A 17,341-nucleotide genomic window follows, 5' to 3' on the forward strand; every position below is an offset into this window, starting at 1 on the left:
TGTTACTAGTCATTAACTCGTGGAAGCCTGTCCCAGAGTGTTACTAGTCATTAACTCGTGGAAGCCTGTCCCAGAGGTTGTGACACGTGGCATCTTTTTGTTTGCTCTTTGAGTTAAAATGTATTTCCCATGAATCAGTTGTGCTTTTATTTATGTTTTTCATTCTGTATCTGATTTAAAGAATCCATAGTCCTGGCTCCATCCTGGCTCCATCCTGGCTCCATTCTGGCTCCATCCTGGCTCCATTCTGACTCCATCCTGGCTCCATTCTGGCTCCATTCTGGCTCCATCCTGGCTCCATTCTGGCTCCATCCTGGCTCCATTCTGGCTCCATCCTGGCTCCATTCTGGCTCCATCCTGGCTCCATCCTGGCTCCATCCTGGCTCCATCCTGGCTCCATCCTGGCTCCATTCTGACTCCATCCTGGCTCCATCCTGGCTCCATTCTGGCTCCATCCTGGCTCCATCCTGGCTCCATTCTGGCTCCATCCTGGCTCCATTCTGGCTCCATCCTGGCTCCATCCTGGCTCCATTCTGGCTCCATTCTGGCTCCATCCTGGCTCCATCCTGGCTCCATTCTGGCTCCATAGTCTGAAAAGGGCAGTAGTTGTATTATTTCAACAACTATCCTTTTCTAAATGTTTTCATTTTTTAGGCTCTTGCCAGATCCTGTGTGTTGATCCACCAGTTTGATTTCATTTCCGTTGAACTCATTTGCATATTTCTGAAAAGTTACTTGGGTTGTAGTTTAAGTCATATTTACATGTCTCGAGTCATTAGAGTTGGAACAAGAGGCATTTATCAGAACTAAGGACAGAGAAAGAAAGCCCTGTTGACCACTGCAGGCTTCGTGTATTTTAGTCACATTGGGAAGGGGGGGTGTATTTACTTTAGGACGGTCGGGGGTTTGCCAAACACTGCTGCAGTTGTTCAATCACAGGTTCAGCACCAAGCCAAGAACCTCAACCCCTCCACAGAGTTGTGCATAGACTCGTTTTTATTTATTATGAACCCCCGACTCTCTGTGTCAATTCTACAAAAACATGCTTTCTTAAGACCTTACCGTGTAGCTAAGTTTGTCCTCTGTTGTTGCGTGCCTTTCTTTGTTTGCTAATTTTTTTAAAGTTTTAATACGTTAATTAAATACAACCAGTTTCCTTGTTGAGATTCAATACGCACATGCACATTCGCGCTGAGCTGTCATTTACAACCAACAACGAGGAAACAGTCGGTGCTTGTATTATTTCATTAACGTTTTATTTAAAAAAAAAAAAAAAAAACTTGTGCATTTCAGCTTAGCGACTGGAAGGAGTCAGAGGTTAATTTAAAAACGAGATTCTCCGCTCAAATCTGTGGAGGAGTTGAGGAAGGCCTTCTTGGGAAATTCACTCCAAGTTTCACCACCCGACCGGTGTAGAAACACTCTCTCTCCCCCTCTCTCTCTCTCTCTCTCTCTCCCCTCTCTCTCTGTTCAGCCACCATGCAACACTACTGGAAAAGTAGCAAATGCTACAGTTACAATTAAGGAACCACGCCTTTACCGTTCTTTTCTCTGCCTGAATGACTGTATTTATACCAGCAGACCTCGGCCGACTGACCAACTGCTGCGTCTCACTCACTCTCTTCTGTTTTAGAGAAACGCTGTGGTTGAAGGCTTGTTTGTTTCATTATTTTATTATCGCGAGAGGAGAGGGTCCTGACCAGCAGCGCAGACGAGCTGAGGAGAAGCCTCGGTCCAGTCAGTCCCCTAACCCCGCTCTGAAACAAGGGACTGCTGCCCTCATCAACACACCGCAGACATGGACTATTTCAATCTCTTCTTCTTATTGTGTTTTTCCTGGAAACTCTTCATTTCCAATGCCCACTCATCTGACAGCAATCAGCAGCCAATTCCAACAGGTAAGTAGTGGCTTAGGCTATTAGAAAACTATTCTTGTCCTTTAGCCAACACGTTTGTAAATAACACGGATGCCTTTTAGTCTGGTTTTGATAAATTGATTAATACTTTATAGCCCAATAAAAGTGTTTATTTTCCCAAAATGTTACTTTTGAATGTTACTATTTATATTGCGTACTGTCTACTAATGTGTGATATATATATATATATATATATGTATGTATGTATGTATGTATGTATGTGTATAAAAAATAAAAATAAATATATAAATATATATATATATATATATATATATATATGCTTATTTTTTTAGGGGACAAAAATATACAACACAATATTCAAGTCAGGCCTATTACAAAAACACCCCTACACATAAAACATCTACATAAATAATAGAATATAAGAAGATGACAGATCACATTACCTACTTCACACATCAAATATTACCTCATTATATTCTAAAGTAAGCTGCAGATATTTTAATCCGTTTTTTTATGTAATTAGATTTAGGATTTAATGAAACAACACATTCATAGGCCCACGCGAAGGTTTGGGATCCAGGTTATGTTTGGAGCTGTTATTCTGCCTCAGGCCCTTAACGTGAGGAGGCACAGGTTGTGTTTGGAGCTGTTATTCTGCCTCAGGCCCTTAACGTGAGGAGGCACAGGTTGTGTTTGGAGCTGTTATTCTGCCTCAGGCCCTTAACGTGAGGAGGCACAGGTTGTGTTTGGAGCTGTTATTCTGCCTCAGGCCCTTAACGTGAGGAGGCACAGGTTATGTTTGGAGCTGTTATTCTGCCTCAGGCCCTTAACGTGAGGAGGCACAGGTTATGTTTGGAGCTGTTATTCTGCCTCAGGCCCTTAACGTGAGGAGGCACAGGTTATGTTTGGAGCTGTTATTCTGCCTCAGGCCCTTAACGTGAGGAGGCACAGGTTATGTTTGGAGTTGTTATTCTGCCTCAGGCCCTTAACGTGAGGAGGCACAGGTTCTACCTGCCAGTGCGAGTGTGAAAATGAGATGTCTGCTGTGTTTGCGAAGTGGAACATGGTGATGTCAACATTTACACTATAACGTTAAAGGACTTTCTCTTAAAGAGCAAATAAACTTCTGCGGTTTCTCACATTTCAGCCTTTATTGACGGGTCTGTGTGGCTGACGCACAAAGTTTAATGCATAGTCCGCCCGTCTTTTTATCTCCCTATACTGGAAAGGTTATAGGATCCAAGTCAAAATAATAATTGTACCCAGTGCTTGACTCGGGGCAGGAGCTCGCTGGAGCTGAGTACAAGCGCCTCAAATGTTCTACTGCTCAAACTCTTGTTTTTCTTATAGAATATTAGTTAAACAGTGTTGTGGAGTTCCTTCACCTAAATACCGTATAAACAGTAGCAAAATGACTATCGCATCTATTTCAGTCCCAAGTCAAGCACTGATTGTACCCTTATGAGACAAAGTTACGCTTTACCAGGCCAATAAGTCTCATATAGAAGTCTCCTGTTACCGTTTTAAAAACAAACTTTTCACTTGCCTGTATTAGTTTCAATGTGTTTTCTCACGAGTTTGTGATTATTGGGTTAATCTGTAGACTCACTGTTTTGGTGCTATAATGTTGTGCTACCGAATGACAAGGCCACTCTGTTGGACTTAGTAGAATAGTCCTAATTCAACGGACTCTGTATGTGACTGAACAACAACCTTCTGCCTAGGGGCCTGGAACCTTATGGCACAGGTAACAGTGGGCGGCAGGGTAGCCTAGTGGTTAGAGTGTTGGACTAGTAACCGGAAGGTTGCAAGCTCAAACCCCCAGAGCTGACAAGGTACAAATCTGTAGTTCTGCCCCTGAACAGGCAGTTAATAACCCACTGTTCCCAGGCCGTCATTGAAAATAAGAATTTGTTCTTAACTGACTTGCCTGGTTAAATAAAGGTAAAAATAAAAATGTATTCCCCTTCCATGGTGATCACTGGTTCAACCCTCACTCCAGCTGCACCAACCCTAATCTCGTCCACCAGCCCGGTAGCAATTAAGTCTGGGCATGAGGTTACCCTGACCCCCACACCACCCCTGATTTCCTACCCACCTAATAATTTGATCCTATAACATCATAGCAGGCCATGCTAGCCTTTTGGGGGCCTTTAGTGAGATTTGGTTGCGGACCCCCGACCTCGCGGCTGTGGAGAGAAACATTTACATTTTACATTTCATTTCCTGCAATTCTAAACATTTTGCCATCGGGCGTAAATAAAAAAGTTGCAATTTTGTAACACATTTCATAAAACCCAACCTCCCCCTCACTACTACAGCAGCTGGGTTCCCACCTCCCCCTCACTACTACAGCAGCTGGGTTCCCACCTCCCCCTCACTACTACAGCAGCTGGGTTCCCACCTCCCCCTCACTACTACAGCAGCTGGGTTCCCACCTCCCCCTCACTACTACAGCAGCTGGGTTCCCACCTCCCCCTCACTACTACAGCAGCTGGGTTCCCACCTCCCCCTCACTACTACAGCAGCTGGGTTCCCACCTCCCCTCACTACTACAGCAGCTGGGTTCCCACCTCCCCCTCACTACTACAGCAGCTGGGTTCCCACCTCCCCCTCACTACTACAGCAGCTGGGTTCCCACCTCCCCCTCACTACTACAGCAGCTGGGTTCCCACCTCCCCCTCACTACTACAGCAGCTGGGTTCCCACCTCCCCCTCACTACTACAGCAGCTGGGTTCCCACCTCCCCTCACTACAACAGCAGCTGGGTTCCCACCTCCCCCTCACTACAACAGCAGCTGGGTTCCCACCTCCCTCACTACTACAGCAGCTGGGTTCCCACCTCCCCCTCACTACTACAGCAGCTGGGTTCCCACCTCCCCTCACTACTACAGCAGCTGGGTTCTCATCTCCCCCTCACTACTACAGCAGCTGGGTTCTCATCTTCCCCTCACTACTACAGCAGCTGGGTTCCCACCTCCCCTCACTACAACAGCAGCTGGGTTCCCACCTCCCCCTCACTACTACAGCAGCTGGGTTCCCACCTCCCCCTCACTACAACAGCAGCTGGGTTCCAACCTCCCCTCACTACTACAGCAGCTGGGTTCAAACCTCCCCCTCACTACTACAGCAGCTGGCTTCCCACCTCCCCCTCACTACTACAGCAGCTGGGTTCCAACCTCCCCCTCACTACTACAGCAGCTGGGTTCCCACCTCCCCTCACTACTACAGCAGCTGGGTTCCCACCTCCCCTCACTACTACAGCAGCTGGGTTCCCACCTCCCCCTCACTACTACAGCAGCTGGGTTCCCACCTCCCCCTCACTACTACAGCAGCTGGGTTCCCACCTCCCCCTCACTACTACAGCAGCTGGGTTCCCACCTCCCCCTCACTACTACAGCAGCTGGGTTCCCACCTCCCCCTCACTACTACAGCAGCTGGGTTCCCACCTCCCCCTCACTACTACAGCAGCTGGGTTCCCACCTCCCCCTCACTACTACAGCAGCTGGGTTCCCACCTCCCCTCACTACTACAGCAGCTGGGTTCCCACCTCCCCTCACTACTACAGCAGCTGGGTTCCCACCTCCCCTCACTACTACAGCAGCTGGGTTCCCACCTCCCCTCACTACTACAGCAGCTGGGTTCCCACCTCCCCTCACTACTACAGCAGCTGGGTTCCCACCTCCCCTCACTACTACAGCAGCTGGGTTCCCACCTCCCCCTCACTACTACAGCAGCTGGGTTCCCACCTCCCCCTCACTACTACAGCAGCTGGGTTCCCACCTCCCCCTCACTACAACAGCAGCTGGGTTCCCACCTCCCCCTCACTACAACAGCAGCTGGGTTCCCACCTCCCCCTCACTACTACAGCAGCTGGGTTCCCACCTCCCCCTCACTACTACAGCAGCTGGGTTCCCACCTCCCCCTCACTACTACAGCAGCTGGGTTCTCATCTCCCCCTCACTACTACAGCAGCTGGGTTCTCATCTCCCCCTCACTACTACAGCAGCTGGGTTCCCACCTCCCCTCACTACAACAGCAGCTGGGTTCCCACCTCCCCTCACTACTACAGCAGCTGGGTTCCCACCTCCCCCTCACTACAACAGCAGCTGGGTTCCAACCTCCCCTCACTACTACAGCAGCTGGGTTCAAACCTCCCCTCACTACTACAGCAGCTGGCTTCCCACCTCCCCTCACTACTACAGCAGCTGGGTTCCCACCTCCCCTCACTACTACAGCAGCTGGGTTCCCACCTCCCCTCACTACTACAGCAGCTGGGTTCCCACCTCCCCTCACTACTACAGCAGCTGGGTTCCCACCTCCCCTCACTACTACAGCAGCTGGGTTCCCACCTCCCCCTCACTACTACAGCAGCTGGGTTCCCACCTCCCCCTCACTACTACAGCAGCTGGGTTCCCACCTCCCCCTCACTACTACAGCAGCTGGGTTCCCACCTCCCCTCACTACTACAGCAGCTGGGTTCCCACCTCCCCTCACTACTACAGCAGCTGGGTTCTCATCTCCCCTCACTACTACAGCAGCTGTGTTCCCACCTCCCCTCACTACTACAGCAGCTGGGTTCCCACCTCCCCCTCACTACTACAGCAGCTGGGTTCTCATCTCCCCCTCACTACTACAGCAGCTGGGTTCCCACCTCCCCCTCACTACTACAGCAGCTGGGTTCCCACCTCCCCCTCACTACTACAGCAGCTGGGTTCCCACCTCCCCCTCACTACTACAGCAGCTGGGTTCCCACCTCCCCTCACTTCTACAGCAGCTGGGTTCCCAACTCCCCTCACTTCTACAGCAGCTGGGTTCCAACCTCCCCTCACTACTACAGCAGCTGGGTTCCCACCTCCCCTCACTACTACAGCAGCTGGGTTCCCACCTCCCCCTCACTACTACAGCAGCTGGGTTCCCACCTCCCCCTCACTACTACAGCAGCTGGCTTCCCACCTCCCCCTCACTACTACAGCAGCTGGGTTCCCTGACCCTAACCCGAACCCTAACCCTAACCCTAACCCTAACCCTAACCCTAACCCACCTCCCCCACAATAGGGAGGGTTAGAAACCTAAGGACGTGTCTGAAAACACCTTCCTCAGTAAACATGCCAGTGTCACTCCATTAGGTCTCCTCTGTAATAAGTTGAGTAAAACACTGCTGCTTGTTAAAGCCCCTCAACCAGGAGGCCTAACTGCAGCCATATGTGTTGTGAGACTCTGCATGACTGCTGTGTGTTTGGTTGTAGACTGGTGTTACTACTTAACAATACAGTGGTGCTGTGAGCGGCTGCATGTGGAATTATCACAAAATAAAACAACCATGAGAGCTGAGGTCTAGGGAAACTACAGCCCCCAGAACCCCCCCCCCCCCCTCTCTCTCTCTCTCTCCCTCTCCCTCTCCCTCTGTCTCTGTCTCTGTCTCTGTCTCTGTCTCTGTCTCCCCTCTCCCTCTCCCTCTCCCTCTCCCTCTCCCTCTCTCTCTCTCTCTCTCTCTGTCTCTCTCTCTGTCTCTGTCTCTGTCTCTGTCTCTGTCTCTGTCTCTGTCTCTGTCTCTGTCTCTGTCTCTGTCTCTGTCTCTGTCTCTGTCTCTGTCTCTGTCTCTGTCTCTGTCTCTGTCTCTGTCTCTGTCTCTCTCTCTCTGTCTCTCTCTGTCTCTCTCTCTCTCTCTGTCTCTCTCTGTCTCTCTCTGTCTCTCTCTGTCTCTCTCTCTCTCTCTCTCTCTCTCTCTCTCTCTCTCTCTCTCTCTCTCTCTCTCTCTCTCTATCTCTGTGTCTCTCTGTCTCTGTGTCTCTCTCTCTCTCTGTCTCTCTGTCTCGATCTCTCTCTCTCTCTCTCTCTCGATCTCTCTCTCTCTCTCTCTCTCTCTCTGTCTCTCTGTCTCTCTCTCTCTCTCTCTCTCTCTCTCTCTGTCTCTCTCTCTCTCTCTGTCTCTCTCTCTCTCTCTCTCTCTCTCTCTCTCTCTCTCTCTCTCTCTCTCTCTCTCTCTCTCTCTCTGTCTCTGTCTCTCTCTCTCTCTCTCTCTCTCTCTCTCTCTCTCTCTGCATACTGAAAGTTGAAATGGGGATATCAAGAGGGTCATAATCATTGAGGGGTTAATTAGACCCTCCAATAATCACTACAGCCGAGCCAGCATCACCACAGTCTTCAGAGCTTGATGAAACAACACCAGCCGAGCCAGCATCACCACAGTCTTCAGAGCTTGATGAAACAACACCAGCCGAGCCAGCATCACCACAGTCTTCAGAGCTTGATGAAACAACACCAGCCAAGCCAGCATCACCACAGTCTTCAGAGCTTGACGAAACAACACCAGCCGAGCCAGCATCACCACAGTCTTCAGAGCTTGATGAAACAACACCAGCCGAGCCAGCATCACCACAGTCTTCAGAGCTTGACGAAACAACACCAGCCAAGCCAGCATCACCACAGTCTTCAGAGCTTGATGAAACAACACCAGCCGAGCCAGCATCACCACAGTCTTCAGAGCTTGATGAAACAACACCAGCCGAGCCAGCATCACCACAGTCTTCAGAGCTTGATGAAACAACACCAGCCGAGCCAGCATCACCACAGTCTTCAGAGCTTGATGAAACAACACCAGCCGAGCCAGCATCACCACAGTCTTCAGAGCTTGACGAAACAACACATCTCTCAGCCGAGCCAGCATCACCACAGTCTTCAGCGCTTGATGGAAGGAATATTCCTTCAGTGAAGATATGTTATTACATTGTCTTTTGGTAGTAGCAATTAGTCTAAGGCTTTGGGCTCAGAAATATAACGTAGGCCTACCACTGCCACTTTCATCTTCAGTTTGCCACATATTTCAATGGAACATTATATATCTGTGTGTAAACACTGTGTAGGAGAGGACGGACATCTACGTGTTCTCTGTTCTTCTAGAAGGTCCACTACTGGAAACACAGACACTTAAAGTCTTTCCACTCATTTACCGTGGTGGCTCACATCTCCAACTCACTCTGCTGCTGCTGTCTAGGTTTAAAGATGGCTTTATGATGCTAAAGATGGCTTTACGATGCTAAAGATGGCTTTACGAAGCTAATGATGGCTTTACGAAGCTAATGATGGCTTTACGATGCTAAAGATGGCTTTACGATGCTAAAGATGGCTTTACGAAGCTAATGATGGCTTTACAAAGCTAATGATGGCTTTACAAAGCTAATGATGGCTTCACAATACTAATGATGGCTTCACAATACTAATGATGGCTTCACAATACTAATGATGGCTTCACAATACTAATGATGGCTTCACAATACTAATGATGGCTTCACAATACTAATGATGGCTTTACGAAGCTAATGATGGCTTCACAATACTAATGATGGCTTTACGAAGCTAATGATGGCTTCACAATACTAATGATGGCTTTACGAAGCTAATGATGGCTTCACAATACTAATGATGGCTTCACAATACTAATGATGGTTTCACAATACTAATGATGGCTTTACGAAGCTAATGATGGCTTCACAATACTAATGATGGCTTCACAATACTAATGATGGCTTTACGAAGCTAATGTTGGCTTTACGATGCTAAAGATGGCTTTACCATGCTAAAGATGCGCTACAATGCTAAAGATGGCTTTATGATGCTAATGATGGCTTTACGAAGCTAATGATGGCTTTACGATGCTAAAGATGGCTTTACCATGCTAAAGATGCGCTACAATGCTAAAGATGGCTTTATGAAGCTAATGATGGCTTTACGATGCTAAAGATGGCTTTACGATGCTAAAGATGGCTTTACGATGCTAAAGATAGCTTTACGATGCTAAAAATGTCTTTACGATGCTAAAGATATCTTCACAATACTCATGATGGCTTCACAATACTCATGATGGCTTCACAATACTAATGATGACTTCACAATACTAAAGATATCTTTATGATGCCAAAGATAGCTTTATTTTTTACCTTTATTTAACTAGGCAAGTCAGTTAAGAACTCATTCTTATTTTCAATGAACTGCCTGTTCAGGGGCAGAACGACAGATTTGTACCTTGTCAGCTCGGGGGTTTGAACTCGCAACCTTCCAATTACTAGTCCAATGCTCTAACCACTAGGCTACGCTGCCGCCCTTTACGATGCTAAAGATAGCTTTACGATGGAATTAAAACTCTATGAGCCTTTACTAGCTTTTGTCTGTAAACGATGACAAAAGCTGATTGGTCTCATTTTTATATTTTACATTTCATCAACAAAGAAAAGCCTTTTTAGTTGTAGATTTGCTTTTAATTTTAAAAGTCCATCTGTCTTCTATGTACTCTCTGTTCTCTACTCTCTCTGTTCTCTAGGCTACTCTCTACTCTCTCTGTTCTCTACTATATCTGTTCTCTACTCTCTCTGTTCTCTAGGCTACTCTCTACTCTCTCTGTTCTCTACTATATCTGTTCTCTACTCTCTCTGTTCTCTACTATATCTGTTCTCTACTCTCTCTGTCCTCTAGGCTACTCTCTACTCTCTCTGTTCTCTACTCTCTCTGTTCTCTACTCCCTCTTTTCTCTAGGCTACTCTCTACTCTCTCTGTTCTCTACTATATCTGTTCTCTACTCTCTCTGTTCTCTAGGCTACTCTCTACTCTCTCTGTTCTCTACTATATCTGTTCTCTACTCTCTCTGTTCTCTACTATATCTGTTCTCTACTCTCTCTGTCCTCTAGGCTACTCTCTACTCTCTCTGTTCTCTACTCTCTCTGTTCTCTACTCCCTCTTTTCTCTAGGCTACTCTACTCTCTCTGTTCTCTAGGCTACTCTCTACTCTCTCTGTTCTCTACTATATCTGTTCTCTACTCTCTCTGTTCTCTAGGCTACTCTCTACTCTCTCTGTTCTCTACTATATCTGTTCTCTACTCTCTCTGTTCTCTACTATATCTGTTCTCTACTCTCTCTGTCCTCTAGGCTACTCTCTACTATCTCTGTTCTCTACTCTCTCTGTTCTCTACTCCCTCTTTTCTCTAGGCTACTCTACTCTCTCTGTTCTCTAGGCTACTCTCTACTCTCTCTGTTCTCTACTCTCTCTGTTCTCTACTTTCCCTGTTCTCTAGGCTACTCTTCTCTCTCAGTTCTCTCTAGGCTACTTTCCCTGTTCTCTACTTTCTCTGTTCTCTAGGCTACTCTCTACTCTCTCTACTCTCTACTCTCTCTGTTATCTACTATCTCTGTTCTCTAGGCTACTCTCTACTCTCTCTGTTCTCTAGGCTAATCTCTACTCTCTCTCTACTCTTTCTGTTCTCTAGGCTACTCTCTACTCTCTGTTCTCTAGGCTACTCTCTTTGTTCTCTAGGCTACTCTCTCCTCTCTCTGTTCTCTAGACTACTCTCTACTCTCTGTTCCCTGGGCTACTCTCTACTCTCTCTGTTCTCTAGGATACTCTCTACTCTCTCTGTTCTCTAGACTACTCTCTACTCTCTCTGTTCTCTACTATCTCTGTTCTCTAGACTACTCTCTACTCTCTGTTCTCTACTATCTCTGTTCTCTAGACTACTCTCTACTCTCTCTGTTCTCTAGACTACTCTCTACTCTCTCTGTTCTCTACTATCTCTGTTCTCTACTATCTCTGTTCTCTACTCTCTCTGTCAGGATGTTGGGATGTTGCTGAACAGCTGTAGAGGACCAAGTGAACAGAATGAACTGGCGTCTGGTGTGTGTGTGTGTTGATGCTGTACTGACCCCCCCCCCTCTGTCCTCCTGGAGGATAAACCATGAAGAATGGCTGGAGTGGGTGGATGACAGATGGAGGAAGGGAGGAAAAGGAAAGGGGGAGGTAATTGCTAAACTATTCAGTGACCAGGTTCAGTTCATGTCAGTTCCCTCTGATCCAACTTTGCTTTTTTTGTGATTATCTATTATTATTATCTACTATTTTAATGTATCCCCTATCATTTGGTATGATGGAGTGGGGGGAGCCCTAACTAAATGTATCCCCTATCATTTGGTATGATGGAGTGGGGGGAGCCCTAACTTAATGTATCCCCTATCATTTGGTATGATGGAGTGGGGGAGCCCTAACTAAATGTATCTGCTATCATTTGGTATGATGGAGTGGGGGGAGCCCTAACTAAATGTATCCCCTATCATTTGGTATGATGGAGTGGGGGGAGCCCTAACTAAATGTATCCCCTATCATTTGGTATGATGGAGTGGGGGGAGCCCTAACTAAATGTATCCCCTATCATTTGGTATGATGGAGTGGGGGGAGCCCTAACTAAATGTATCCCCTATCATTTGGTATGATGGAGTGGGGGAGCCCTAACTAAATGTATCCCCTATCATTTGGTATGATGGAGTGGGGGGAGCCCTAACTAAATGTATCCCCTATCATTTGGTATGATGGAGTGGGGGAGCCCTAACTAAATGTATCTGCTATCATTTGGTATGATGGAGTGGGGGGAGCCCTAACTAAATGTATCCCCTATCATTTGGTATGATGGAGTGGGGGGAGCCCTAACTAAATGTATCCCCTATCATTTGGTATGATGGAGTGGGGGGAGCCCTAACTAAATGTATCCCCTATCATTTGGTATGATGGAGTGGGGGAGCCCTAACTAAATGTATCCCCTATCATTTGGTATGATGGAGTGGGGGAGCCCTAACTAAATGTATCTGCTATCATTTGGTATGATGGAGTGGGGGGAGCCCTAACTAAATGTATCCCCTATCATTTGGTATGATGGAGTGGGGGGAGCCCTAACTAAATGTATCTGCTATCATTTGGTATGATGGAGTGGGGGGAGCCCTAACTAAATGTATCCCCTATCATTTGGTATGATGGAGTGGGGGAGCCCTAACTAAATGTATCCCCTATCATTTGGTATGATGGAGTGGGGGGAGCCCTAACTAAATGTATCTGCTATCATTTGGTATGATGGAGTGGGGGGAGCCCTAACTAAATGTATCCCCTATCATTTGGTATGATGGAGTGGGGGGAGCCCTAACTTAATGTATCCCCTATCATTTGGTATGATGGAGTGGGGGGAGCCCTAACTAAATGTATCCCCTATCATTTGGTATGATGGAGTGGGGGGAGCCCTAACTAAATGTATCCCCTATCATTTGGTATGATGGAGTGGGGGGAGCCCTAACTAAATGTATCCCCTATCATTTGGTATGATGGAGTGGGGGGAGCCCTAACTAAATGTATCCCCTATCATTTGGTATGATGGAGTGGGGGGAGCCCTAACTAAATGTATCCCCTATCATTTGGTATGATGGAGTGGGGGAGCCCTAACTAAATGTATCCCCTATCATTTGGTATGATGGAGTGGGGGGAGCCCTAACTAAATGTATCCCCTATCATTTGGTATGATGGAGTGGGGGGAGCCCTAACTAAATGTATCTGCTATCATTTGGTATGATGGAGTGGGGCGAGCCCTAACTAAATGTATCTGCTATCATTTGGTATTTTTATTTTATTTTTATTTAACTAGGCAAGTCAGTTAAGAACAAATTCTTATTTTCAATGACGGCTTAGGAACAGTCTTCTATCCAATGAGGATGTCTTCTATCATGTCAGATTTCAATACTGGCCAATGAGGATGTCTTCTATCATGTCAAAACAGTGGGTTAACTGCCTTGTATCCCCTATCATTTGGTATTATGGAGTGGGGGGCGAGATCTAATGCCCGACCCTTCTACCTCCGATAGAGTTTTAATCTGTTTTTGTGACTGCTGTGTACTGTATATTCCACCTCAGGACAACAACAACAATAAGCTGGCACTCAACGAGATGTACGAGGCTATAATCAAGCAGAAAACCATGCATCCGGAAGCTGCTTCTCTTGTTGCCGGTGATTTTTAATTCTGCGCCACTAAGACACGTGATGCCCAACTTCTGTCAACGCGTCTCCTTCACCACTAGGGGGTGATAAAGTCCCAGACCATTGTTACTTAAACCCACAAGCAAGCACACAATAGGCCCTCCCTTGTCCTCCCTTCGGCAAATCAGATCATGATTATACTCAAACAGGAAGTACCAGTGACGATCTCCGTAGATAAAGGGTCCTCCGAAGCGGAAGCTAAGCCGCAGGACTGCTTTGACCAGTGCTGACTGGAATATGTTCCAAGACCTCCACCAATAGCATCGCCCTACTCAGAAAATGTATCGGCGAAGTGAAGGTCCACTACTTACCCAATTAAAGCCCTGGATTATCACAAACTAAAGGACGGAGCTCCCGTAGTACACAGGGCTATCGTAGCCAACCCGAGGTTACGGCTGAGGACGTGAATACATATTAAAAAGTCCAACTACAACCTCCACAGAGGCATCAAACAGGATTGGATTACAAAGGAAGACCAAGCCATTATCTGTCCAATAATGCCTCTCTACCAGACGAACTCAACCAAATCAACGTAGAGCCGTCAGGACCCCTTCCCGAGCCAGAAGGCTGGGTGGTCTCGCTCTCCCAGGCCGATTTGAGTAAGGTTTTTAATTTGTTCAACACTCTCAAGGCCGCTGGGCTGGACGGTATTCCAGGGCACGTTTCTCAAAGCGCAGGACAGCTGCCAGGCATCGTCATGGTCATTTTTAACCTCTACTTGTCCTTGCCTGTAATCCCCACATGATTCAAACTCACCACCATCATTCCTGTTTGCCAAGAACTAACCACAATGACTACCACCCTGTAGCACTCACATCTATAATCATGAAGTGATTTAAAAGTCATGGTACACATTAAATCCATCCTCCCGGACACCCTAGACCCACTCCAATTCGCATACTGCCCCAACAGATCTACAGATGATGCGATCTCAATTGCACTCCACACTGCCCTCTCCCAACTGAACAAGAGGAATACCTATGTTAGAATGTTGTTCATCGACTACAGCTCAGCGTTCAACACCACAGAGCTCTCCAAGCTCGTGACTGGACAGCTCCCTCTGCAACTAGATTGTGGACTACCTGTTGGGACGCCCCCAGGTGCTGAGGGTAGGCACCAACACCTCCGCCACACTGAACTTCAACACAGGGGCCCAGCAGGGGTGTGTGCTTAGTCCCCTCTTGTACTCTCTGATGACACAACAGTGGTAGGACTGATCACCGACAACGATGAGACAGCCTATAGGAATGAGGAAAAGGAGGGCTGAACACGCCCCCATTAACATCGACAGGGCTGTAGTGGAGCAGGTTGAGAGCTTCAAGTTCCTTGGTGTCCACATCACCAACAAACTATCATCGTCCAAACATACCAAGACAGTTGTGAAGAGGGCACGACAAAACCTATTCCCCTCAGGAGACTGAAAATATTTGGCATGGGTCCCCAGATCCTCAAAAAGGTATACAGCTGCACCATCGAGAGCAACCTTACCAGTTGCATCACTGTCTTGTATGGCGACTTCTCGGCGTCCGACCGTAAGGCACTACAGAGAGGAGTGCGTGCGGCCCAATACAACCTTTGGGGCCAAGCTTCCTGCCATCCAGGACCTATATACAACGTGGTGGTGTGTACAGCTCAGTACATCACTGGGGCCAAGCTCCCTGCCATCCAGGACCTATATACCAGGTGGTGGTGTGTACAGCCCAGTACATCACTGGCGCCAAGCTTCCTGCCATCCAGGACCTCTATACCAGGTGGTGGTGTGTACAGCCCAGTACATCACTGGGGCCAAGCTTCCTGCCATCCAGGACCTCTATACCAGGTGGTGGTGTGTACAGCCCAGTACATCACTGGGGCCAAGCTTCCTGCCATCCAGGACCTCTATACCAGGTGGTGTCAGAAGAAGGCCCTATAATGTGTTTAAAGACTACAGTCACCCAAGTCATAGATAATAAGGCTATGTACAGACTACCCCCTGTATAAAGCCTCATTATTTAAATTGTATTGTGTTACTTTTAATTTATTTTGAATTGTTTACTTTAGTTTATTTAGTAAATATTTGGATCTGTTTAGTGGGCGGTATGTGAATTTATAAGAATTTATAAAGAATACTGTAAGTACAGAAATGGTTTGTTCAGTGGGAGATTAATATCCAACTAGTCAGTGACAACTGTGTGGAGTGAGTTTGGAGTTTGACAGGAACTATGTAATCTCATTACAGTATTACTACTGATTTAAACCACATACTCTGTGCTAATCGTACTACGTACTATTTAACACGTACTGTTTAGTAAAAAGCAGCAGGTTGGCATTTTTTTGTCCTGAATTTTTTCCCTGGAGTTAGCTCTGCAAAGTGGTCACTAGCCGGCACAGCCACAAGTCCTGGAGTTAGCTCTGCAGAGTGGTCAATAGCCGGCACAGCCACAAGTCATACAATCTGACTTTCAACCTAACCTTAACACTAACCTTAACCACACTGCTAACCCTAATGCCTAACCCTGACCTTAAAGGAAAGGTTCACCCATTTTATGTTATATTGTTTTTGTGCATCTCTAAGTCATGTTCTATCAATCCCCGGGGGCCATTTCATGTTTTCTGCGTTGACTTGGCTTTCAAGCATGCAGAAATCCGTCCGGTATGACGTAGCACCGTGATAAAGTCACTCTCACTAGAAATTCATATAAATACAACTTAAAACATCTATCCTGTCAGATATCAATACTGGCCAATGAGGATGTCTTCTATCATGTCAGATTTCAATACTGGCCAATGAGGATGTCTTCTATCCTGTCAGATTTCAATACTGGCCAATGAGGATGTCTTCTATCCTGTCAGATTTCAATACTGGCCAATGAGGATGTCTTCTATACTGTCAGATATCAATACTGGCCAATGAGGATGTCTTCTATCATGTCAGATTTCAATACTGGCCAATGAGGATGTCTTCTATCATGTCAGATTTCAATACTGGCCAATGAGGATGTCTTCTATCATGTCAGATTTCAATACTGGCCAATGAGGATGTCTTCTATCCAATGAGGATGTCTTCTATCATGTCAGATTTCAATACTGGCCAATGAGGATGTCTTCTATCATGTCAGATTTCAATACTGGCCAATGAGGATGTGTTCGATCAGGTCAGATTTCAATACTGGCCAATGAGGACGTCTTCTCTCCATCGAGCCATTGATCCTATTTTTGCGATATTGCCACCACGAGAAATGAGTAATTAATGGAGTGTCTAGCAGATTTGTCTGCCTCTTTAGTCCCAGATGCATTGTGCCGTTGCCAGAGATATTATACACAGGAGATGGGAATCTAGTGAATGAAGGAACCTATAACACCCCACGCCCAGCAGACTGTCGACCAATCGCGTTCTCGTTGTAATACCACGTTTCTAAGTTAATCTTCACTCAATCCCTAAATTGATAGTGCAGTTTGTTTAGGGAATTTGGTATCATTGTGGGTAGCTACGTTTTCTAGCTGGCTACCTAGCTAAACACTACATTATGACTAAACACTACATTACTCATCTCATATGTATATACTGTACTCTATACCACCTGCTGCATCTTGCCATCTTGATGTAATATATCACTAGCCACTTTAAACAATGCCACTTTATGT

At 46.7% G+C, this 17,341-nt stretch overlaps 1 protein-coding gene across 2 annotated transcripts in view; it reads left to right on the forward strand.

The window, feature by feature from the left end:
* Window positions 1–1,513: 1,513 nt before the first annotated feature.
* LOC118381823 (procollagen-lysine,2-oxoglutarate 5-dioxygenase 2-like) overlaps window positions 1,514–17,341 on the forward strand; it is a 160,216-nt gene continuing 144,388 nt past the window's right edge. Inside the window, exon 1 of one of the 2 annotated variants that reach the window (XM_052498651.1) lies at window positions 1,514–1,898. In XM_052498651.1, coding sequence (XP_052354611.1) covers window positions 1,799–1,898 — 100 coding nt within the window. In that variant the 5' untranslated portion in view covers window positions 1,514–1,798. The remainder of the gene's footprint in view (window positions 1,899–17,341) is intronic. The other variant, XM_052498648.1, reaches the window with a different exon arrangement.

This window comes from Oncorhynchus keta, chromosome 4 (assembly GCF_023373465.1).
Source record: "Oncorhynchus keta strain PuntledgeMale-10-30-2019 chromosome 4, Oket_V2, whole genome shotgun sequence".
NCBI lineage: Eukaryota > Metazoa > Chordata > Actinopteri > Salmoniformes > Salmonidae > Oncorhynchus > Oncorhynchus keta.